Genomic DNA, 26,173 nt, shown 5'->3' with positions numbered 1-26,173 from the left:
ATCAAGATCCTGCACTTTAGAGACCGGGACATTATTTTAAGGAAAGCGCGGGATAAACCTGACTTGTCTGTTGATGGACATAAAGTGGCACTCTTCCCGGATTATTCACAAGAAGTCCAGAAGCGACGGGCCAGATTTTTTAGATGTAAAGAGGCGTTTGCGGGCACATGGCGTGTCTTATTCCATGATGTACCCGGCCAAGTTAAGGGTGGCCGCACTGGGGACCATGCATTTTTTTGAGGATCCGAAAGAGGCAGCAAGGTGGATGGATCGTCATGAGAGGCAGCTTGCAGCGGAACATGACTGATCCACGAGTGGAGAAGCGCCATCATGTTTGTTGGCTTAGGTCATATAATCCTGTTTGATGTGGCCTGGTTGTGTTTGGGTGTGAGTGCTCAGGAGTGGGGTTGTGTATGATGAGGGTATGTAAATAGGAATCTTACTGTAATACCATTGGAATGTATAGTCTGATAGGTATAGGTTTTCCTTAACTATATTCTCATATAATTGACCGAGGAGTAATGAGAGGGGAGGCTCTGGGCCCTTTTTGAGCTCACTACCTAGTGGTTGCGCACCCACATTTGTTTCTGGGTATACTTTAACCTTCCCTCCAAGTGACGGGAGGGAGGTTTTTAGGCACTCGACTAACTCTAATAGCGGGTTGTGTATCTCTTCCCACAGGCCTTATTTAGGTGTTATAATGGGACCCGCTATTTAGGTGGCTATGGTGTTGGGTAATAGCTTGAAAAGTTTGGGGAAGGGAGGTGGGGGGGATGTTTTGTTTAACCTAAATACACGCACTGTATATGAGGATGCAGGTATTAGTCTACTGTCTGAGTATGATATGACTTACTATTATGTTTGCTCTCCTAGTGCTACTAGACTGGGCGCTAGATTTTGCACATTTCTGGATATTCGAGTATGGCGGGGAGGGTTAATGTTCTAAGCTGGAATGTACGGGGGATTAAGGATGTAACTAAAAGGAGAGCAGTCATGCAGTCAACATCAACCATTGATCTGTTGTGTTCAGGAGACTCACCTTACCTCGGACCAGACCAAATTACTTACCCCTAAGTGGGCAGGACACTGTTACCATTCCACTTTCTCGTCCTATGCAAGGGGGGTGAGCCTCCTGATACACAGATCAATTGCGTTTACATGCATTACTAAAAAGGTGGAGAAAGAGGGGAGATATGTCTGTTTACACTGTGTGATTTTCGCAACTCCATGTGTCCTGGTGGGATACTCACCGGTGGTACTTAAAGGTATACTACAGTTTATAGCAGACGTGCCTTATGTTCCGGTTCTATTACTGGGGGACTTCAATAACATTCTTGATCCTAATCTAGATAGAATGGGGGCGGGTCAAACTCCTCAAACGAACGGAATGACACCTTTTGGGGTTCTGATGCAAGAAGCTATGTTGCTAGATTTCTGGAGGTTGAAAAACCCGTCAGTGAAGCAGTTCTCTTGCTGCTCTAGCACATATAATTCTTTATTAAGAATTGACCTGATTCTTGGGAATGCCCTTATAGGACAATACGTAAGGGAAGTACAGTATCGGCCACGCAGGATCTCAGATCACTCACCGGTGCTTGCAGTGCTTGACCTCCGTACAACACGAAGTCATAGGGGTGGGGGTTGGAAGTTTAATCCTTACTGGCTACCTCTCCTACCAGACGCTGGCGGAATTGGTGAAAAACTTAAGGAATTTTTCCAGATTAATTTACCGTCCGCAACCAAGTCAGTGTGGGAAACTATGAAAGCATTCTTGAGGGGTCTGCTTGTAGCGGAAGTCAACAGGAAAAAGAGTGAATCTAGGGCGCACACGAGAAAGTTAATTATGGAAGTAGAGACAGCAGAGGCGGATTATATTTTACAACTGCAGGACGCCACTAGAGATAAATGGAAAGAATCCCAACAAAAATTGAATGACAGGTTATTGGTGCAGACGAAAAACAAACTATTCTTTCAAAAACAAACATTCTATGAAGAAGGGGAGAGAGCGGGTAGACTTTTGGCATTAATATCTAAAGCCCAGTTACAACCTACGTACATTGCAGCCTTGAGGGATTCGCATGGTATTATTCAAACTGAACCACCGCATTTGCTCCAGGTCATGTATTCCTTTTATTCCACACTATATAAATCTAAACTGAGAGCTATGGATGCGGAGATTGAACAATTCTTGCAGCCCCTAGAACTACATACCCTATCAAGTGAGCATAGGGCGCTGTTAGATGGTCCTATTACTGTTCAAGAGCTAGAGGTAGCATTAGGTACAATGTCCAATAATAAAGCCTCAGGCAGGGATGGCTTGCCGGCTGAGGTATACAAACGCTATTCCAGCATTCTCCTTCCTCAATTACTTGCGGTCTGTAATGATGCCAAGCGGCGGGGTCGGCTCCCTGATTCCATGAATGAAGCGGTCATTGCGCTCCTGCCTAAACCAGATAAAGATGTACTTGAAGCTGAATCCTATAGACCCATTTCTTTACTCCCAGTTGATATCAAACTTTTAGCAAAAGTATTAGCGAACCGTTTGAACTCAGTGATAACCACTTTGATATGTCAGGATCAAGCAGGCTTTATGCCCAATATGTCGACTGCGGTAAATATCAGACGTCTATTTCTGAACATTCAAGCAACCCATGTCCACGCCTCGACCGCGGCGGTCGCATCTCTTGATGCGGCCAAGGCGTTTGATAGCGTGGAATGGCGTTATCTATGGTTGGTGCTTAAGAAAATGGGTTTTGGAGTTGAATTTATTTCATGGGTTCAACTACTGTATGCATACCCTAGAGCGGCGGTGAGGGTTAATGGCGATCTGTCTGACCCGTTCATGGTGTTTAGGGGAACTAGACAGGGGTGTCCACTGTCACCGCTTCTTTTTGCGGTGGCGGTGGAGCCCTTGGCGGAGGCTCTGAGAATGGCTGTTACAGTCAAGGGTCTTCAATATGGACCTAGAACAGAAAAAGTGGCTTTATATGCTGATGACTTGCTTTTGTTCCTGGATGATTGGGAGCGGTCTCTTCCCGCTGCAATGGCAATCATTAATCCATTTGGGAATATGTCTGGGTTAGTGATTAACTGGTCAAAGTCTGCCTTATTACCCTTAGGTAGTAGTAATAATAGGCCTCCACCCGATACGGGAGGGTTACAGGTGGTGACATTCTTAAAGTATTTGGGGGTGTGGGTAACTGCAAATTTAGGTGACTATGAACGTCTGAATCTGGTACCAATGCTCACTGAATTTCGTAAAAAAATACAGGCCTGGAGCAAATTGCCCTTATCTGTAATTGGTCGTGTCAATCTCTTGAAAATTATATTGATGCCAAAACTTCTATACCTCCTCCATAATGCACCGATCTGGATCCCGCTTAAGTTGTTTAACACTGTCAACGCAGTATTCAGAGACTTAATATGGAGGGGAGGTGTCCCTAGGATTAAACTTTCAACCCTTCAGCGGCCTAAAACACAAGGGGGATTGGCAGTGCCGGACCCTTGGTCCTATTATATTGCAGCTCGGTTACAGCATTTCAGAGGATGGGGGGATGAGTCCCAATTGAGCAATGCTGGTCGCATTATCCAACACTTGATACACCGTACTTGTTTATTGTCAGCTTTGGAGGATGGATCATTTCATTCTCATGGTACTCAATATCCGTTGATAAGCATGATGCATAAAATATGGTGGAAAACTAAAGAAAGGATGAATATTACTGGGTATAGTACCCACACGCCTATATTTCTTATACTCTGAATTAAATAAGGTTAGTGGAGTGCAACAATGGGAGCAATATGGGTTGGGTAAGATGGTTCAATTGTTCTCAGACAAGTCATTGAAGAGTTTTGAAGTTTTGAGACAGGAATTTGGTATTCCGCATAGGTATTTTTATGTATATCTACAGCTGAGGCATGCTATTCAGTCTCAGGAAAAGAATGGGAAGGTCCAGCAGGCATCCAGATGTCCCATCATTGACTACACAGTGAGGGCAGGGACCACAAGTGGGGTGATATCCCTTTATTATAACACACTCTGGGTGGAAGTTGATAAATCCAACCCACTGAAATTGTATGAGAAATGGAAGACTGATATTGAGGATCTGACTGAGGAACAATGGGAAGAAATTCTCACTGATTTACCGACGTTGTCATTGAGCGAGTCATATAGGATCTCCCAGTTGTATCTCCTGCATAGGGTTTATAGAACACCTGCACTACTATTCAAAATGGGTTATAGGGGAGATGATGTATGCCCACGTTGTAATATCATGAGTGCAAACTTGATCCATCTTATTTGGAGCTGCCCACGCTTGAGGAGGTTTTGGGTTGAGATAGTGGGACTTATAAATAGGATTTTTCTAATTAGCCTAGAGGTTAACCCACTGACCTAACTACTTGGCTTCGTGAAAGTGCCAAGAAACATGCTGAAAATGAAGGTGGCTGTTATGAGAATATTGTATCAAGCAAGGAAATGCATAGCATTTCATTGGATTGATGAGTCAGCTTCTACGATTCAGGAAGTAGTGGGTAGGGTACACACACTGGTTAAGTTAGAGGAATATGTTTACTTGAAAAGGAACTCGATGAAAAAATTTGAAGCGATTTGGTCCTCGTGGATTTCGCATTATAATCTGTCTTAGAGTGAGTTTGTGAGATGTGAATGGTGTGCTAGAGGTGGATACAGAAGCTCTTCGGTGTCATCTACCATGTTTCAGAAGAACGGACTGCGATGTCTTCAGGTGGACTTACCAACTACAGATATGGACCGTGCCTAGTGTCTTCTATGTGGTCGTGCTTTGGGGAGGGGGTAGGGGTGGGGTTGGGTGGGATGGGTGGGTTGTTGTTGTACTTGTATAAAAAAAATTTGGGAAAAAGTAATAAAAATTATCTGATTTAAAAAAAAAAAAAATGCTTTCAGTCAGCAGCAGATCGGCGGATCCGGCGGGCAGTTCCGATGACGGAACTGACTGCCGGATCACACTGCCGCAAGTGTGAAAGTAGGCTAAAATATAACTATATCTGTAAATATAAAAAAATTATGGAGTTCGGAATATAATGACACAAAGCAAAAATCTGTTTTTCAAAGTTTTTTTTTTTGTATTAAAACACAAGAAAAACTATTCAGATGTGGTATTGGTGTAATCATGCTTACCCATAGAATGAAGGAAACAGGTTTGTTGTATCCCATATGGAACACCATAAAAACAAAATCCATAAAACTATGACTGGCTTGCATTTTCTTTCTAAGTTCACCCATTTTGGATATTTTTTCCAGCTTCCCACTACATTGTATGCAATATTAAATGGTGCCATCATACATCTAATTGAACATAAAAAAGTTATGGCTTCGAGAAAGCAGGGAGTGAAAAACGAAAATACAAAAACAGAAAATCCCAGGGTCCTGAAGGGGTAAGGCACCTTTCCCTAGGGGACGATGCCTTAGCTTTGATTATCTAGCTTGCTAGTCCTTGGTGAAGGTGTGCTGTTCATTTTGTCTACCCATGTACTGACCTCTGCCTGTTTTACTATATTGACCCATTGCCACCTGTCCTGACCTTTAAAGGGGTTGTCCGGGTTCAGAGCTGAACCTGGACTTACCTCCATTTTCACCCAGGCAGCCCCCCTGACTTGAGTATCGGAGCAGTTCATGCTCCGATGCTCTCCTTTGCCCTGCGCTAAATCGCACAAGGCAAAGGCATTTTCAGGAGTTCTGGTGACGAACCAGGCTCTCCATGGGGCTGCCAGGAAGTTGTTCAGTGTGTAGTTTTTAAGAGTTTTGGTTTTTGATAAATGGTGTGAGTGGTTATTTTAAATTTGATGGCGTGGTGATCCGTCCATGGCAGTGGCATGTTGTCCAGTGTGTTAATGTCGATGTTTTGTTTAAAGATGAGGTCGAGAGTGTGTCACGAAACGTGTGTGGGGGCCCTTATCAGTTGTTGCAAACCTAATGTTTTCAGTTGGCTAATGCAGGCAGTGGGCGATAGGGTCCTGGGAGGAATTGGGCCAGAGCTGGAAGTCCCCGAGTAGCAGGAGGTTTTTGGTTTTCAAAGTGAGTGAAGAGATGAATTCCGTGAGGGGTGTGAGGAGGTGTGTCTTCGGTCCCGGTGGTCTGTAGCATAATAATATGTGGATGGTGTCCTGGGGTGGTGTTTGGAGTTGGAGTGTGAGTGTTTCCATAAATGGCAATGTGCTCTGTAGAGTTGGTTTGGTGAGTATAAGATGGGATTTGTAAATGACCTCTAGGCGCCTCCCCTTTGACCGACTCTATGCTCAGTTAGGATGGAGTAGTTCTTCGGCACTAGTTCTTCTAAGATGGTATTACAGTCCGGCGTTAGCCAGCTTTCTGTGATAAAGAGAGAGTCCGTATTGTGTTGAGTGATGAAGTCGTGGATTTCGTGTTTGTGCTTCACTGCTGATCTGGTGTTGATTAGGGCGCATGATAGGTGTTGTACTGGAAGTGGTGTGGTCCTGTTTTGGGTCGGTAGAAAATTAGCTCTTAGAGGTTGTTCTTTCGGTAGTATTGTTTGGGAGGTGGTTGGAAGTGGTGTAGTAGTATTCCTTAGGCTGAGGAGAGTGCTAGATGAGTATTTGATGGTGCGCATGATGGGTGAGCGCTCTGGAACGCCTGCTACCAGCCGGAGCACACCCGCGGAGCCGCCGACGCACAGACCGCACACACACACGGCGCCCCCCACAGGCCACCACAAGCACCCGGCAAGAAGCGCACAGCGCCACAAAGAAGACTATCCACCCACCACAAACGTATAGCAATATATGAGCGATGTGGTTATAAAACCAATTTATAATTATAAATTCAATAGCAGTGTGGCTATAGTGGTCACGTTCCTTCCTTAAAATTAACATTAAAATTAAGCTGCGGAGCTCTCGCAGCTTATCATCCAATAAAATCAATGGGATTATTGTCCACAGAATTGCAATGCAATACAAGAAAAAAAGTATGAGAATAAAAATGTAACAATACAATATCAGGTCAGCTGGGGAACTGTATGAAAAAAATGGCATCTATTAGAATGAGGTCGGTCCAGAATCGTATAGCGCCCAGAGTGGCGCGCTGAAGAGTGTGTCCCGCAGATAAGAGTGGTACTTATGCCAACTTTTGTGATGGCCTAAAACGTGCACCAATTGTTAGACAAAAACAAGTGAGTCCTTTAAACAAGTGATAGGAGGAATTGGTGTATTCCAAAAAAAGTGCGAAAAGATGAAAACATATATTAGGAAGAGTATATGATTGTGTATCACCAGTCTAAGTTTGAAAAAAAAGATAGTGATAATCCCAAGGTGTAGATATTAGTGTGTAAATCTCTGCCACTCAATAGAAGTTTATCTGGGTATTCTGGTACAACTTCATCTTTTTCTTCTATTCAAAGGTTTCCATGGTAAGCGTATCTTTGATACAATGTTCCCAATTGCCGAAAAATTGCCCAGAGAGATAGCAATATATTGTATCTATTTCTTTCTCTGCTGTTAATACATTGATGAAAATGCAAATATAGAGTTATTGCAGATAATGGCTAGTGAGATCTATTGCTATTCACGTTTGTAGGTTTAGTGTTCGTTCGTGGCGTCCCACGTGGGGTAACTGAACAGTGAGCTTGCCTCTATCTGTATTCTGATAACAGGAGCGCAGTATCAGATAGTGCTTTGCTTCGATAACTCTGTAACCGAGGTGCAGTAGGCTGTATGATTTGAACGATGTACTGCTGTGTCTCACTGTGTTCACTATGTTCGCTATAGCGGTCCCGCTCTCTCAGCTGTAGGCTCTGTATCCTAGGCGTCCTACGTGTTTCGGATAGCGCAAACACCGGTTAATGGTGTGTAGCAGGGGTCGGCAATCCAGAGCGGCCAGAGTACACAGTAGGACCACGGAGCGGTGAATCAGTAGAGCTTGCACACTGTGTCAGTGATCACGCCGGTATTTATGGCCCCAGGAGGTCAGCTGCCAACCACAATGGAACTATTCTAAGAGGTAGGGCCTGGTGGCTGTCCAGATGAATGAGGGTTAAATAGAATGTGAATACCAGGGAACTGTCAGGATAACACCCTTAGGTCTGGATCAATGTCAAACTGGTTGGTTGGCGCAGTGGTTCCACACCCAATACCTCTAACAACCGCAAAAAGAAGTCCGAACAAAACAGCAGGATGAAGGGAAGTATGCTATTTTCCACAGGTCTTGTGGGGAGGGGGGACCCAAAATTTATTCAAAAGGTGGAGGACATGGAAGATGTGTTCCGGCAATTCATTGTTTGTTGGCACATATATATTTAGGTGATTAAGATAACAGCTTACAGTTTACTTTTTCTCATCTTTACAGTTGAGGAGATAAAATGGAAGGTGTTGAATATGACCAGCAAACTCCCCATGCAATTCACAAACATATACATGTTTCTGCCCCATTTGTTGGGCCACGAAGACAGCCTGCAGCCAAATGTGCATTATGGGCATGGAAAGACAGGAGGTAAGTAAGGAAATCTGTTATACCTCTTGCAAATTGGTGACATTTTACACTGCTCAAAAAAAAGGGAATAGGTAAGCATCACAGTAAACGTCAGGGATGTCAGTCTGTCTAGTTAGGAAGCATACACAATTGTGATCTATTTCATTTGCTAAAATGAATGCAAATGAAAAGGACAACGGGTGCATCGGACAGGCAGTAGCAAAACAACCCCATAAAGTGAAGAAGTTTGCAGGTGGTGGCCAGACAATTACTCTTTCATCATACCTCTGACATTTCTTCCCTAGTTTTGCATTTTACTAGTTTCCTTGTCACGGTTGCAGCCCATCAGGGTGCACAGGTAGTGCTGCTCCTCCAAGATAAACAGTTATAAGGTAACCAAAATAAAAATGGAGCCAGTGGGAGGAAATGCGCACAACTCCTTACGCCGAAACGGTAACAAAGGCTCCTTTATATTCAGCCTCCCCCTACCACACTCCTCTAAAACATAACTTTTGTTCTATAATTTAAAGTAAGGTGCCTAAAGAGATTTCGAAAATTACAGTGTGGGTGTTGACTGTATACATTGCTCTACTCGATTGATGTCTCAACAATTGTCATTGTTCATGAGCTTTGACGCTGGAAATCTGCTCCTAGAACTAGATTATTTTATCACACCCTAAGGGCCCCTTTACACTGCTCAATGGAGCAGCCAATTGTCGGGAAGGAATCGTTCCTTCCCAGCAATCATCTGCTCGTCAGTGAAGGAGACCGCTGCATTTACATTCATTCTTATACTGCGGAGGTGATTGCTTCATGTAAATGCATCGCTTCACCCCCACTAAACTGGCAGCCAGTTCCAGATGAACACTTGCTTCCTCGCCCTGTGTAAACCCACCATTTAGGTGACTGCACCAATAATTCTATTACCCGATGAGCCAGTGTTTCACTCGTTCATCGTGTAATCGATGGCACCTTTACATTGGCAGATCATCGCTGCCAAGTGTTCTTACAAATGCTTGTTAGCGATTATCTGCCCGCACATTGTTCAGTGTAAAGGGGCTCTTTAGATTTCTACAATGGAAATTACACATCAGAAAATCTTCCATTGTGTGATCATATCCTTATTGTTTTGAATTTTCTTCCTGCCTTAGAAAGCGGCCTTAAAGGGGACCTCAGGATAGGTCATCAATATCAGATCAGCGGTGGTCTGACACTCAGCACCCCTGCCGATCAGCTGTATGAAGAGAAGGCATGCGCCGTGCCAGCGCAGCCTTTTCTTGACTGTTTACCTGCTTGCCATCGCATCCGCAGCGGTGACCAGTTGTAATTACAAGAAGCCATCCCATTCGCTTCAATGGTCAACTTAGGTGCCTTCTCTTCAAACAGCTGATCGGCAGGGGTGCCTGGTGTCAGACCCCAGCCGATCTGATATTTAGGACCTATTCTGAATATAGATAATCAATAAAAAAAACTTGGACAACCCTTTTTGTATTAGCAGTGTCATCAGGGGAATGAGACACAGAGAACAAAAGCGGCACCAAGTATTGCATCACGCCTACTATATATAGGCTCTGTTACATGTCACAGCTAGCTGCATTAACCCATTCAAACCTGCCATATTGCTATATACGTGCTATCTGCACATACCCCGTGCAGATAGCATGTATATAAACGTTATGGCTGCTCTTTAATACAAGCACTGTTAAGCGCTTGGTTAAAACTTCTGCTGCTGTCACGGACCACGTACAGTCTGGTAATGCAGGCAAGAGACCAATTAGAGGGGTCCCTTGCTGGCGATCGATCCGATTGGTTAGTCTGTGCAGATCTATGTCCGCCTGCCCCAGTCAGCAGCATCCATGGGGTTAATATAGGGAAGGGGCTCCCTCTCTCTACCATCGGGCTGCTGCGCTGTGATGGCAGCTGCCCGATGTTCACCATGGCAACTGGATGCCTTGCAAAGGTGTCCAGTGTTGCCGTGTATCAGTGTAAAACTGATAGTATTATACTTTGCAATGCAAAGTATAGTACAGCCGTCAGCTCCACTAGATCTTCAAGATCCAAGTAGGATTTTATTTTTAAAAAAAAAGTGTAAAAAAGTAAATGTAAAAAAATAAAAATGTAAATTAAAAATAAAATAAAATTTCCTTTTCCCATATCTGCTCATTTGTAAGAGATTACTGTAAATAATGAAAAAATAAAATAAACTACACATAATTGGTATCGCCGTGTTCGTAATGACCTGATCTAAAAAATGATCATGGTACTAATCCCGTGTGGTGAAACAAATGACTAAATTACAGTTTTTTTGCCACACCTCCCAAAAAATTTTAGTAAAAAGTGATCAAAAAGTCATATACATCTAAAAAAAAAAGATACCAATAAAAACTACAGCCCATCCCGCAAAAAATAAGCCCTCCATGTATTGATGGAAAAATAAAAAAGTTATGGGTCTTCGATTTGGTGATGAAAAAAAAAATGATTTTATGATATAAAAGTGGTAGAATGTGCTCACTGTTTGAGTAGCTCCCGTTGTGGTGCATGTGAGCTACAGAAACAGTGTAGCACAGCAAGTTATGCTGTTTCCCTAACTCGGAAACTGCATAGTTTGCTGTGCTACAATGTATATGTAGCTCACATGCACCACATCGGGAGCTACTCAAACAGTGAGCGCCGGAGTGCTCTGCTTTTTCCCGGCCGGCTGGTGGTCAGAGGTCGGACTGTCTTATTTCGCCTTAGTAACAGCAAGATGAGACAACCCCTTTTAAAGAAGCACTCTGTTTTTTTTTTTTCTTTGCCTATATAGTGCAGGATAGACTATTATTAAAGAATAAGATACAGGCTATTGTGTATGCATTTAAAGGGATTCTGTCATCAGAAATGAGCCCTATAAGCTAAAAATATGGCGATGTCCCTTGTAAAACACTGAATCCTAAAGTGAGTTTATCAAATGCCCCTGTGGCTCTATATTCATAAAAAAGAGGTTTATATCACCTGTCAATCACTTCAAAATGTGTCCAAGGGGACGTCTCATGGTGAAAGGTGCCCGGCTGCAGCCATCTCGTTTAGGTGCCCAGCGCCGCCTTCTGAGCTGAAATCGCCGCCCTCCCTTTCATTCGATCCGCCTACCTCAGGTGACTAACCTTCCTTGTGCCCAGCCACGCCCGCCTGTGAAGGAGCCCAGCACCACCTCTCCTCCTTTCATCTACGATAGATAGCCATAATCTCGCGATGCGCAGTGCCGGTATAGTGTTCCTTCCCTGTGCTGGCATCAGCCTCAGGGAAAGAACTGCGCATCGCGAGATTACGGCTATCTATCGTAGATGAAAGGAGGAGACCTAGGCGGTGCTGGGCTCCTTCACAGGCGGGCGTGTGTGAGTCAGGAGGTTTATATAACTGCAGCTAATCACTGTATACTATTACCTACTATATATCTGCACTCCTGGGGGAGATTTATCAAAACTGGTGTAAAGGAAAACTGGCTTAGATGCCTATAGCAACCAATCAGTTTCCACCTTTTATTTTTCAACAAAGCTTTAAAAATTAAAGGTGGAATTTGACGGGCAGCTAAGCCAGTCTAAGCCAGTTTTGCTAAATCTCCCCTATGGTCTTTTAGATAGGGGAGACATTATGGAGGAGACTGGTCATCTCCCTTGTGCCAGAAAAGTGGCAATAAAAAGTGTTTGTGTGACTTATTAAATTGCATTTAATAACCAAAAAGTCGCAAGTGCCTCTTTTTACGCTACCGTCCCCACTTTTCAACAAGGAAACATGGCAAGGGTGGGAAAGAGCCGTGGCCAACAGCCAAGACAAATGTATCTTCAGTTATGCCAGTTTTCTAGTGCAAATGAAGCCAGAAATCTACGGCAGCTCAGAGCTGTCATAGATTTCTGTTTAGAAGCACGAATTGCTGGAGCATGCGCTTAATTTATGTTGAGGTGTCTGACAGTGCAGCAGATATCAGGACAGGAGCAAAAAGCGCCCGTCTAGTTAAATCTCCCCCTATCCCTTCAGCAGAATACAGAGATATACAGAGGACTGTGGGAGGAGAGGGGCCTGAGAGCAGCCAGGAGGGATTTGACAGATTTCATCTTTTTAGAGGGGATTGTGGGTTTCAATTCTCTCTGAAGCATGTCAGTACGTTGCAGTTGTCCCACGTTCCTGATAGGTTTTGAGAATAGGCCTTTAAAGGGGTTGTCCAGGTTCGGAGCTGAATCTGGACGTACCCATATTTTCACGCAGGCAGCCCCCCTGACATTTCATGCTCTGATGCTCTCCTTTGCTTGTAATGTTTAACCCACGTTTCATCGCCAGTGACTATCTGTTGAAGTGAACTGTCACCTTCATGATAATGGGCAAAGTTATCTATGGTGGAGAACTTTATCTTTATGGTGGAGAACTTTATTGAATACACATGCAGAGATGAATTAGTGCTCCTGGAAGACCTTTTGCCCATAAAGAGATTATGATAGAACACTGTTCCATCTTTATCATAGCGTGACAACTCTCATACTAAACTGCAAGGTCAGCAGGTTTGCCAGACAGCCTAGTCACATGACACTTTCAGACGCAACCAATTACTACTACTCCTGCCCTCACAGTTTCCAACAATAATATAAAAGTGCTAAAACTTTTTAAAGATTCCCCTTGTAGTAACAGAGAGGCAACCTTTTAAAGGTGTTCTCTGGGAATTAAGACAATAAAAAATACTTATAATATAAATTTATTATAAATATATTCCCAAATACCTTTCATTAGTTTTAATGCCTTTTTTTTTTTTTTTTATCTAGGGAGCAATCATTAAGAGAAATAAAATGGCCGCCGTCCTATTAGTACACACAAAACCTGTCCTAATCACACAGCAGGGCAAGTTACTTCACAACACTGAGGTAAACATCTACCTCATTCTCCTCTCTGCTCTACTTGTCAGGGATTATGATCCTGAATACATGAAGTGCAGGGACGAACAGGATAGACTGTGGTAATGTGGGTCTGTGGTAATGAAGACTGCATATAAGTGCTGCTGCTCATTAGCCTCACCTCCACCCTCCTGTCTGTACTTTGTCTCCTCATGAACTCCATTCCTACAGAGATTCAGCTGAAGGTCTTATCAGCTGTTTTCGAGATCATAATCCCTGACAAGTAGAGCAGAGAGGAGGATGAGGCAGCTCTATAGATCAGTGTTGTGAAATAACTTGTCCTGCTGTGTGATTAGGACAGGTTTTGTGTGTACTAATAGGACGGCGGCCATTTTATTTCTCCTAATGATTGTTCGCCAGACAAAATGGGCCATTATAACTAATGAAAGGTATTTGGGAATATATATCTATAATTAACTAATAATATTTAACAATTTTCATTTTCCTAATTCCCAGAGAACCCCTTTAGGGAAAATGGTTAGAATAAGCCGCTGTGTGACATCGGGTTGACAAAAAATACATACTGGAATATCATCAAGATAAGTATGTTTAACGCCTTCCTGACATATGACATAATATGACCGCAGCTTAGAAGGTCTGTGCGGCGGACCCGATGGTTGAGAAGGTAGCCGGATGCCTAGGAGATTCAGCTCCAGGCTGGTTCTCCTACGCAACTGTTAGTGCATTACACTGTGTAATACACTGACAGGCAATGCATTATAATACAGATGTGTTGTAATCAGGGTGGATAAAAATCTATGATTTAAAAAAATATATATAGATTTTTGATTTAAATCAGATTTTTTTTTAATATAAAATGCTTTTTGAGGAAAATATATTACCATCCAAAGGTTATTCCATCATGAAATAATGATTAGTTTTTTAATTATGTAGAATAAGGCTGTATATGTTTTAATTTTTTTGGTAAATAAATTCCATTAATCCATTCACAATGTCATGCTCTACCAGAGGTTTTTGTAAGATTATTAGGCAGTTTCTCTGCCTACAAGATATTATCACAGATGCTTGGTTTACTTTTGCAGTTCTCAAAACTGAATTTGACTCAGCAGAGATCACATGCCTCTTCTTTACAGCAAAAATGTTATAACATGAACAGAGTTGAGAAAAAGACCTTAATCCTAACTTCTACAAACCTATGAATACAGAATCAAACTAATATGAAAAGTTGTTGTTCTAAAAATCTTCATCTACTTGCATATTATAAGTTATACCAACAAGAATTAGTCTTTATGTAGAAAACTATGATTTAAATCAAGCCTTACTGACTAGTGATTTTAAAGCGTGATTTAAATCAGTTTGATTTAAATTAAATCCACCCTGGTTGTAATGCATTGCAGGGAGATCAGTACCCCAAAAGTTGAAGTCCCAGAGTGGGACAGAAATAAAGTAAAATAAATAACTTCACTCCATGACGGTTAGGCCACCTTAACATAACTCTCTTGATGAGACTATGATAGATGACTGTGCATTTGGATAGACGAATTTGGCTACTTTGACACTAGTGTTTTGGCTTTCCGTTTGTAAGATCCGTTCAGGGCTCTAAAAAGCGGTCCAAAACTGATCAGTTTTGCCCTAATGCATTCTGAATGGAAAAGAATCCGCTCAGTTTACATCAGTTTGCCTCCGTTCAGTCACCATTTGCTCTGGAGGCGGACACCAAAACACTGCCTACAGCGTTTTGCTGTCCTCCTGACGAAGCGGAGCCAAACTGATCCATCCTCGCACACAATGTAAGTCAATGGGGACAGATCCGTTTTCTCTGGCACAATAGAAAATGGATCCGTCCTCCATTGACTTTCAATGGTGTTCAAGACGGATCTGTCATGGCTATAGAAGACATAATACAACCGGATCCGTTCATGACAGATGCATGCGGTTGTATTATGGTAACGGAAGCGTTTTTGCAGATCCATGACGGATCCAGAAAAAACGCTAGTGTGAAAGTAGCCTAAGGGAATGCAGAAGAGAACGTTCATCCATTCAGCTGTTGAACCTAGGTCTGTCGACGTGTGCATGAGGCTTTACTCTTTCTCCTCAAGACAGAGAAAGTTTTAGAAGGTAAAAAGGATTATGCTTCTATTGGGGTAACAGTAACCATCTATTCAAAACCTGCCCAAATCTGCAACTACCAGAAGAACTTTAGCACCTAGATGACTCACTGGAAGACCACCTAGGTGAGCAGGTATTTCCTAAAATCTCAAATAAAGTCTTATTACCTGTATGCATTTCCTACAATTCCTTTAAACAATCTGGGTTTGCTTTTGTAGATTCTGGACCCGTTGCTAATTTGACTTATTTGAAGTTTGCCGTTTTTATGGGTTTCCCATTAGTTACCCTCCCTTAACCAGTAAGGGACAGTTCACATGAAGTTTTTTGCTGCTGATTTTTGGAGCGTTTCTGCCTCCGCTTCAAAAAATGCCTCAAAACAGCCTCCTATTAATTTCAATGGGAAGGAGCACTTGCTTTTTTTTCCTCGTGGAAATAAGAAGCAGCATGCCCTGTCTTGGGGCGGAATCTGCGCTGAATCTCCCATGAAATAAATGGGAAGCGTAAAAAAAGTCCATGCATTTTTTGTGCGTTTTTCTTGGCACAGATGTGTGCCAAAAACCTTGAGCTGAAAATAAAGCTTTTTATTGAAGTGGACGTGTCAAAAAAAAGTATGAAAAGACATAATGAAAAAATCTGAGCAAAATCCACATTTTTTCAGCGCTTTTTCAAAGTCTGTTGTGTGAACATCCCCTAAGGGTTATTGCGGTAGGTACCACACAGCTGGCCAAGCAGTGAATTTCATGCCCCCCAACATTTCTATGCTCATTGGCATTATTCTTTCTGAGGTCTGCACTCTGTGATGGAAAATCTACCAGCTAATGTCATTTTGGGCATACCCTGGCTCCAACTACATAATCCTGTTGAGCCTTTGGAGAGTTGAAAAGGTGGAGATCCAAATGGTTAATGTGTTTTGCTAAACTTGATGTTGAGACTGAATACATTCCTGAATATATTAGAGATTTTGGTAATGTTTTTTCTAAATCTGGCTCTGACTCCCTTCCGCCCCATAAGCCATATGATTGTCTCATATTGCTGTTACCAGGAGTTAAATATCCCAATAGTAGGCTCTATAACCCCTCTGGTTCAGAACATGAAGCTATGAAAGACTATTGTAAGGCATGTAGTGTAACAAGAAAAGTAAAGACCTGAACTGAACCACCCCGCTGCCCCTAGCTACTTGTAGTACAAGCCGTAAGCGGTAGGACCACAACTGGTCGACAGACCCTACATTACTAATTGCAGAGACGAACAAAGAAAAGACGCAGATAGACAACACAAAAAGGCAAAGTGGATGAGCTACAAGGTACCAAAACGTGAGGCCAAGAAGGCTCTAAGACAAGCCTAGCTCAAAAACACAGGATGCAATAAGGAACACAGGAACAAGAGTGTAATGGAGTAAACGCTAGTGAGCCACACAAAAGACTATCACTGGCACTTGTGTATAGAGCATTCGCACTGTGGGGAGAAACAGAGCATTGCACTGGTTGCTAAGGACGTGGCCGTGTCATCGAGGGGAGCAGCTTGGTAGCACGTCTTTCCCCTGATGATGCAGCTAGTGTGGCAAAACATATCGGGGGACACTAGTCCACCTGTTTTAGTTACTTGGCTGTGTTATGGTGTGATAAAATGATCTAATTTCTGGAGTCATATTTCTGGAGTCATAGCAACTAAACAATTACAATTGTTGAGAGACATTATGAATAAAGTAGAGCAATTTTTATATCAACACCCACACTGGAATTTTAGAAACTTCCTTAGGCACCTTATGTTAAAAGGAGCTTGTTAGTAAGAGGCTGAATATAAAGGTGCCTTTGTGCTCCTGTTTCTGTGTGAGACTCCTTCAGGATAGCACATTCATACTTGTGTAGCAAAAAGGTTGACGGTTTCCCAGCACAGCCTCAGGACCATTGAGACGAAACCAGGACACAGGCGAATACATGAGGTCAGCAGGATAGGATCATAGAAGGGCAGCAACCCAGCATCTAGTCCAGTATCTGCTCATTTTGGCCAGAAGGAACAAGAGAAGCACTGCCAGAGCTCTACCAAGTTACCTCTAGTGGACGTTCTCCATGTTTCTGTCACAAACAGACTCTGAGGGTGGCATGAGGGCCTTATATCCTGTAGCTGGACCTGTGCTCACAGCGCAGCACTGCACAGCTTGATTGGCATTCATGGGGGTGTATCAGAATTGGCAGGTGTGCCATTGGCGCTCCTTTCCCTTCACACATGAGAAGGTTCACATTGAGCACATCTGACAGACATGAAAGAGTCTGGAGACTCTGGTGAATGTTGTAATGCCTGCAAAATCATCCAGCATGACTGGTTTGGTAGTGGGTCAGTGATGGTTGGGAGAAGCATATCCTTGGAAGGTCATACAAACCTGTGCTTGATAGCTGTTAGGTTCCAGGATGAAATCCTCAAAGCCATTGTCAGACTTAATACTGGTGCAGTGAGTCCTGGTTTCCTCCTGGTCTCATGAGGCCAGAGTGTGTAGGCAGTTCCTGGATGACAAAGACATTGATGCGATTGACTGGCCCTCACGTTTCCTAGACTAAATGCAGTTGAGAACCTCTGGAATATTCAGATTCAGTGCATCAGAATGTCCGGGAGCTCACAGATGCCCTGATCCAGGTCTGGGAGGAGATTCCCCAGGACTCAATCTGTTGTCTCATCAGGAGCATTCTCGATCACTGTAGGGAGTTCACACAGGCACGTGGGGGGGCATACTTACTACTGAGTCATATTATGAGGTGCCCTGATGAACTTTACACAAATTTGATACACCTTTGATTTTAATTTTTTACTTTGATTTTCAGGGTGATTTGGAATACAGCCCTTGGTCAATGACATTTTATTTTGTTCTTGATGCAATACACTATTTATATCTGTTAAGATTTTCAACATGAATACTTTGCTCATTGCGATACAATGTGGGATTTAAAGGGAACCTGTCATCAACTTTATACTGCCCATACTAACAGTAGAATAAAGTAGAGACAGGTGAGTTGATTTCAGCGGTCTGTCATTTATCGGTTAAAAGTAAGTGGTTGCCGAGAACCAACATCACAATTATTGCAGACTAGGCCTGGAAAAGAGTCCCGGCCACCTGAGAAGAGTCCTGGTTATTCATGAATTCCTGCCCTCCCTGCCCACCTGCTGATGACTGACCGTCTTCTACCTAGTTTTCTCCCTTTCTCTCTAGGAGAGAACTGCCAATCATCAGCAGGTGGGCGGGAGAGCAGGAGATTATAAATAACCAGGACTCTTCTCAGGTAGATTTGACTCTTTTCCAGGCCCAGGCTGCAATGATTATGATGCTGGTTCTCGGCAACCACTGACTTTTAGCTCATGAGTGACACATTGCTGAAATCAGCAAGGTCAGCATAAAGTTGATGACCAATTCCCTTTAAGGGGTCAGTGTATATCCAGTGGAGTTTTCATAAGATAGTCAAAAACATTGCACAGCAATCAGGACAGTGATTTTGCATTTTTATAGGTTTCTATAATGGGTTGTACCATAACAGCGTGCATAGTGAAATGGCATACAAAAAGCTCATTGAAATCTGTTGTCTGGGGAGCATGTATATTTTCGTTGTCAAAAGAATTAAGCTGCCCTTAAATGTTAGGTGATAACTGGACCATTCTGGATGACTAAAGAGCATTTTACACAGGCAATAATTACCCAAATGATTATTTCCAGTCATTGGCTTGAACAAAGATTGACATTTCACTTGTGATCGATTGCATCTATTATGCTTATACTGTATTTTTATCAGCAGCAATCCCCTTGTGTAAACGGGCAGATTGTAATGCAGTCTGCACGAGAGGAGGAAAGACAAGCAAACATGCATGGAAGGACTGTAACTAAATAAAAGCACAAATTATTGTAAAATATGAATTATAGACTTGCAAGTCTAAACTATTTGCTATGTTGCTGATTGGTGCTTGTCATGGGCAATTTAGGGCATGCATCAGTGTTCGGGCTCTTTCACACGAACGTATTTTGCGTTCCGTATCCGGGTCGTTTTCTGCGTTCCGCATACGGAACCCTTCATTTCAATGGGTCCGCAAAAGATGCGGACAGCACTCTGTGTCAGCGTTACGAATTGCGTTATTTCTTTCCTTTATAACATAGGTATAAAGAAAAATAATGGCATTCATAAGACGGAATTCAAAACAGAAACCTTTTGAGGCATTCCATTTTGATCAGTCATAATGGAGGTCTATAGGCAAGCATAACGGATCCGTCTAGTTTCTGCTATCTCTGACGGAAAAAGAAAGTGAAAGTCCTGTTGACAGGACTTTTTTTTTCCATCCAGCATAACGAAAATGGTAAAACAAAAAAAATCTGAAAAGATGGCAGTTTTTTATGTTACATGCATTTTGGATGATGTTTTTGAGTCTTTCTGAATTTTATGCAATTATTTCTTTTAATTTTTTTTTTACAAATGTTTTGGGAGATTTATTTAAATTGGTATAAAGGAAAACTTTTCCAAGTTAAATTTTTCAGAACTCCTTTGGAAAATAAAAGGTGTAATCTGATTGGTTTCTATGGGCAAGTAAGTTAGTTTTCCTTACACCAGCTTTGATAAATTTCCCCCAGTGTGTTTTACTACATGTGTTTTTAAAGAGAAACTACAGAAACTACTGTACAGTATTACAGTCAATAAAAAAAAAAAAAAGCCATTGTAAATGTGCTGTCGGTGGTGGGTGAGTAAATGTGGTTTTTACTTCCGGGCTTATTATAGCCATCATGGCCTTGTATACTTTCCTCTCAGCAAAAGTTTACACACTGGGATCTAAGACTTTCCAAATCAGTAATGTCACCCTCCAGGAGTGCCCTTTGTCCCCTATCATTTTTGTGATGGTCCTGGAACCGTTTGCTAAGTATGATAGATTATCTCCTAATGTTGCGGTGATACAGATCGGCACTATAGATCACTGTAGAGGCCTATTTGCCTTAGCTCACCAGGAGTATCATTGCCACGTGATGTTGACCTTATTGAGCTATAAAACTATAAAATCAATAGTACTAGGTCTCTTACTTTAAAAATGGGTGTTTCACCAGATGACAAATTGAGAAAAATCCCTTTTTAAGTGCATAAATGATGGCGTTCTTTATCTTGGTATTACGTAGGTTTTCCAATAAACTGCCGTTAGTTAACTTTTAACACCCTACTTTTTGCAACACCAAAAGGCTATCTCGCCATTTACAGATTTCTGATTTCTTTGATCAGTTAAGTTGCAGCAACGAAAATGTTACTATTGCACAAGATTCTTTATTACTTCTGTAACCTGCGTATTCAAGCACTAATACTTAAAGGGAGTCTGTCACCAAGTTTTTATGTTTTGGACTGCTTATATAGCGTTCTTGCACACACACATGATTACAACAGTACCTTTGTTGTTTTGGTCTCATCTACTAAAGTTATGTAAATGAGGGCACGCAAGTGCCCAGGGATAGCGTTCTGGCTGCAAGTGCCCAGGCCCCTCAGTGATCTGCACGTCTAACCCCTCCCCATTGTATTCTCTGGCCCACCCTGTAATGATCTTATGTCATCCTCTTCAGTTCTCGCCTGCACATTTCACTGCCGGGCCCAGGCATGCGCAGTGCCCTGCCCACCATGGGCAGAGGCACAGACATTTGCATTGTGCATGCACCAGTTAATGCCATGGCTCACCAGCAGATCGGCGCATGTGCACTGCACTCCATGGTGGGCAGGGCTCTGCGTATGGCTGGGCCCGGCACTGAAGTGTGAGAAGACGAGAACTGAAGAGGATGACATAAGATCATTACAGAGCAGGCCAGAGGGTACAATGGAGAGGGGTTAGGCTTGCAGCCAGAACGTCACCCCTGGGCACTTGCATGCCCTCATTTTTTTTCAGCCTTACTAGATGGGACAAAACACAACAAAGGTACTGTTCTAATCATGTGTGTGTGCACGAATGCTATATAAGCAGTCCAAAACATGAAAACTTGGTGACAGACTCCCTTTAATTATATTTGGTGCAGCAAATATTTTATATCTTCTAAATTGGGTAGACTGGGTTGTCCATGTATACTAACATAGTATAGGGCTTCTGTCCTTCATTAAATCTAGAGATAATTCCAGACATTCGGTAGATATGGAATGCCATCCAGCTAGTTCTTCTTCATGGAGAGATTAGTTAAGTGACGTATTCCTTACTGGAAAATGTACTATGGTTCCCTCTGTTACAGACAGGGACTTCATTATGGCATGAACATTATTTTGCACACCAGTTGCTGCTGATGAGATATTCAGCATTTACAACCTCTAATTCTGGACACTGATTTTACAGCTTTCATTGCTTTGGGTGTTAACACTGGTGGATATTAGTGATGGCTATGCTCCTATTCCCTTTTTTCAGAATTATGCAGGATTTTATTAAGAGATTTTTTATAAATATCTTTGTGTTTCCCTTCTGACCCTTCTTTTCACAGTTTTTCTCAAACTTCTCACTAAATGTTTGTCCAAAAGTTACCAAATGATCCAGCTTCTTTGAAAGTCAAATGTCCTTCCCTTTCAATCCAAGGGGGAAACGGGTTGGAATTATCAATTTACCACTGAGCAATGTCAATATGTTTTCTCATGAGTGCTACTACTTCTAAATGTGCTAACCATGTGGAGGCCATAAGAAAGTTACTATACGGGTGGTTTTATACCCCATATAGGTTGTCTGAGATATACCGTACCCAAAGGTGTCTTGGGTTTGCTGGAGGTGCACCCAGGAAATGGGTACTATTATGCATATTTGGTGGTATTGTATGGGGCATTATGGGATACAAGTGCAAATGCCTTCCTTGGGGAGCTGAGGTGGCTCTTTTGTCATTAAGACTGGTGTTCTGACTCTGTACTAGGGCTGCAGCTATCGACTATTTTTGTAATTGAGTGTTTAATCCAACGATTAATCGAGTACTTTAATGACAAAAAACTAATTAAAATAACTTTCTTTATAAAAAGTCATCAGCTGCCCCCTCAGTGCCACCAGCTTTCCCCCCCAGTGCCACCAGCTTTCCCCCCCAGTGCCACCAGCTTTGGCCCCCAGTGCCACCAGCTTATCACCCAGTGCCTCCAGGTGCCCCCCAGTGCTACCATCTCCCCCTCCTAGCTATGTTCCCAGCGCCAGTGAAATAAAATAATTACCTTTCCTGTAGGGGTGCCACTGCACAGCTCGTCCATCTACGTGCACTATGTCCTGACTATGTGTCAGGATACAGCGCGGTGCGGGCCGGCGGGTGACCACTGAGCGGTGAGTAATAGCAAGCGCTTCACTCTCGCTCCGTGGTCACATGACACAAGCTAATCTGCATTGAGGATTTTTTTGGGTGTCAAATTACCGATTTAAATCGAGTAATCGTTTCAGCCCTACTCTGTACCTAGACAGAACTGTAAGCTCATGAGGCAATGAGGGACATTTATTAAGACTGTGACCAGTCTTAATCCCTGTTTGCCAGAGTGAGATGCACCTAATTTATTAAGAGGCAGATGGCTCTAAATAAATTGGTCACATTTCTGGCAGTCCATGCACCAGTTTCTGACGTAAGTTATAGCAAACCCAGCAGGCTGTTCGAAGCTCCGCACCCTCCACAAAAAGTTGCAAATATGGCGTGTGCCTTTATTTGTACTTTTTATGCCATAATAGTGAAGTAAACACTCCCTCAATATGGCTATGCTTGTCTGAAAAACTGACTCTGTTTATCTCCACTGCAAGACATGTATGAAGAATGCAGATGATGTTTGTTCTAGGCTGAATCTTTGAAATTGTGCACAAACAGTAGATCAAAAAATGTTTTTTGTTAGGATTCAACAGGGCGTGTGGACAGTACTATAGCTTGAACTACAATGGCTTCTACGCTCACAGGAAGAAGGGGGGGGGGGGGGGGAGTTGATTGCATTAGAGCCTGGCTGCAGGGAAATAGGAGGGACAAACTTACGAGCAAACACAGTACAATAACAGCTAAAACTAATGCATGTAAAACAAATCTTATCTCTACCTGACCATAATATTGCAAATTCTTACAGTAACTAGGGCCATGGTGGCAATGCAGTGGAAGAGTATAACCTTACCCACTGTTGAGGAAATTGTTTTCAAAATGGAGTGCAATTGCACTATGCAGTCTTATAGTAAGCCGTCTGGGTAGGGCCTCTGCTTTTCCCATATTTGGTAGAAACGGTTTGCTTTCATGAACTCTAAGGCCCCTTGCAGACTAGCGTTCCTCCCGCAGCGAGTCCGCATCGCAGCTCCCGGCCTGACCTCCCAGCGCTGACGGGGGTCACATAGCATTATATTGATTTATAATGCTATGTAACCCTTACAGTTCTGGAATGTATTGGATAACACTGGCATAATGCTGCCAGTGTTATCCAATACATTCCAGAACTGTAAGGGTTACATAGCATCATAAATCAATATAATGCTATGTGAATCCAGTCAATGCTGGGAGGTCAGGCCGGTTGCTGCGATGCGGACTCGCAGGAGGAACGCTCGTCTGCAAGGGGCCTAAGGCTAGGGCTACACAACATTTGTTGCGCGACAATTTTTATAATGATAGTCTATGGCAGGCATGCTCAACCTTTGGCCCTCCAGCTGTTGCAAAACTACAACTCCCATCATTCCCTGACGGCCTACAGCTATCATCCTACAGAAGGTCCTCGTGGGAGTTGTAGTTTTACAACAGCTGGAGGGCCGCAGGTTGAGCATTCCTGGTCTATGGTGTCGCGCTGCGACTGTGACCTGACAGTAGCAAATAATCTATCCAAGATGGATTTTTCTGCGACTGTCGCAGTCGCAGCATGTAGCAGTGCAACACCATAGACCAGGGATGGCCAACCTGAGGCTCTCCAGCTGTTGCAAAGCTACAACTCCCAGCATGCCCAGACTGTCTACAACTATCAGCCTACAGCAGGGCATGGTGGGAATTGTAGTTTTGCAACAGCTAGAGAGCCGCAGGTTGGCCAGCCCTGCCATAGACTATTATTATAAAAATTGTCATACACACATGTCGTGTTACGTATTATCATCGTGTAGCCCTAGCCTAAAAGGGGATCTGTCACCAGGATCTTGGACGTTTACCTGCAATAATACATGACTAGTACTACAGATAAGGCGTTCATATCACTATTTTTTTTCCTACTGCACCCCCCCCCCCCCCCCCCCCGCCCCGTTCCTCCACTGTCAGAATTCAGATCTAATATTCTCACAGCATGCGGTTTTTTGATATAGCAGTACTATTAATATTGCTTAATGGGGTTTTCCGAGATAGGCTATCAATATCAGTATGGCAGGGGTTTGACACACGGCTCCCCCGCCAGTCAACTGGTTGAAGAGAAGACTGCTTGCCGTCGACATTGCAGCAACAAGCAGTTTGTAGAAGCTCCCACTAGAGGCAGTGCTCTGTTGGATCTGGTAATTTCTAATGATGTAGAGCTTGTTCGAAATGTTACTGTTTGAGAAACACTAGGTAATAGTGACCACAATATAATTATATTCCCCCTAAACTATAAAAAGCAAACTCTGTCAGACAGAGCAAAGACCCTGAATTTCAAAAAGGCAAATTTCCCTGGGTTGAGGACAGCATTTCAGGGCATAGGCTGGGAGCAGCTACTGTCACATAATAATACTGAGGATAAACGAGAGAGCTTCAAATCCACATTGAGTAATTGAACTTTTTTTTTATCCCTTTAGGTAACAAGTATAAACAGCTAAAATTAAACCCCCATGGCTTACAGCTACTGTAAAAAGAGCAATCGAAGACAAAAAGAGGGCATTTAAAAAATACAAATCTGAGGGGTCAGCTGTAGCGTTTGAAGATTACAAAGGGCTTAATAAAATCTGCAAAAATGAGATAAAATTAGCAGATACAAAATGAACAGCAGGTAGCAAAAGAAAGCAAAACAAATCCCAAAACATTTTTTAAATATATAAATGCAAAAAAAAACGTATTAACTATGTAATTACAAAAAGCCTTCCCATTCACTTCTATGGGACGGCTCCTTCCCCTACACCTGTGCTAAATTCCAACTGTGTTTTTGGTAATAAATACAGGCACAATTAAATGTCCCCTGCTACGAACACACTATACGCTGGTATTGATGCACTAGAATGAGATTACTTGTTTTAGTTACTTAGCACATATAAACAGTAGAAAAATTGCAGCAGGTTTTTTGAAAGTAAAAGGAACAATTGTGCAGCGTATGCAGTGAAATATATGCTGCTGGTGATGCTGGGAATATACATAAAAACACTTATAAACTGTAGGGGCTTTTTAACAGATTTTTGAGGAAAAGACTCTAAGATGACTGGTTTGTGTCTGTAATTCGTATCTGTCAGAGACATGGCAGACACATCTTCTCACTTCAGTGGCTGAGTTCACAATGGGGTCTGTGCTTCACAACTAGCACAAAGGCTAACAGACCAGCCAATATGACATTATATAGTTTAAAACAACTGGTATTTAGCCACATTGAGGGGCTGGAATTGTGTGGAATCCTGTTCTTTACAATGACATGTCTGGCAGAACATGTGCTCAGTGTGAACTAATGCCAACATACCACTAACTGATGCTGACATTCATCCTGCCTACCCAATCTAACTAATGGTGGCTTCAGAAAAATTTGAATTCTTTGCTGCAGCTCCATCTTTGTTTGTCCTTTAGTGGGTGTAAAGAGAAGTAGTGTTATCAGAACGAGAACATACAGTATAT

General features: G+C 42.6%; 1 protein-coding gene across 1 annotated transcript in view; it reads left to right on the top strand.

Moving 5' to 3' along the window:
• Positions 1–26,173, top strand: part of MGAT4D (MGAT4 family member D) — a 229,055-nt gene that overhangs the window by 87,136 nt on the left and 115,746 nt on the right. Inside the window, exon 3 of the mRNA XM_040418478.1 lies at positions 8,339–8,482. Coding sequence (XP_040274412.1) covers positions 8,339–8,482 — 144 coding nt within the window. The remainder of the gene's footprint in view (positions 1–8,338; positions 8,483–26,173) is intronic.

This window comes from Bufo bufo, chromosome 2, assembly GCF_905171765.1.
Source record: "Bufo bufo chromosome 2, aBufBuf1.1, whole genome shotgun sequence".
Taxonomy (NCBI): domain Eukaryota; kingdom Metazoa; phylum Chordata; class Amphibia; order Anura; family Bufonidae; genus Bufo; species Bufo bufo.
Note: the sequence above shows the minus strand (reverse complement) of the source record. Positions and strands in the feature narration are given on the sequence as shown.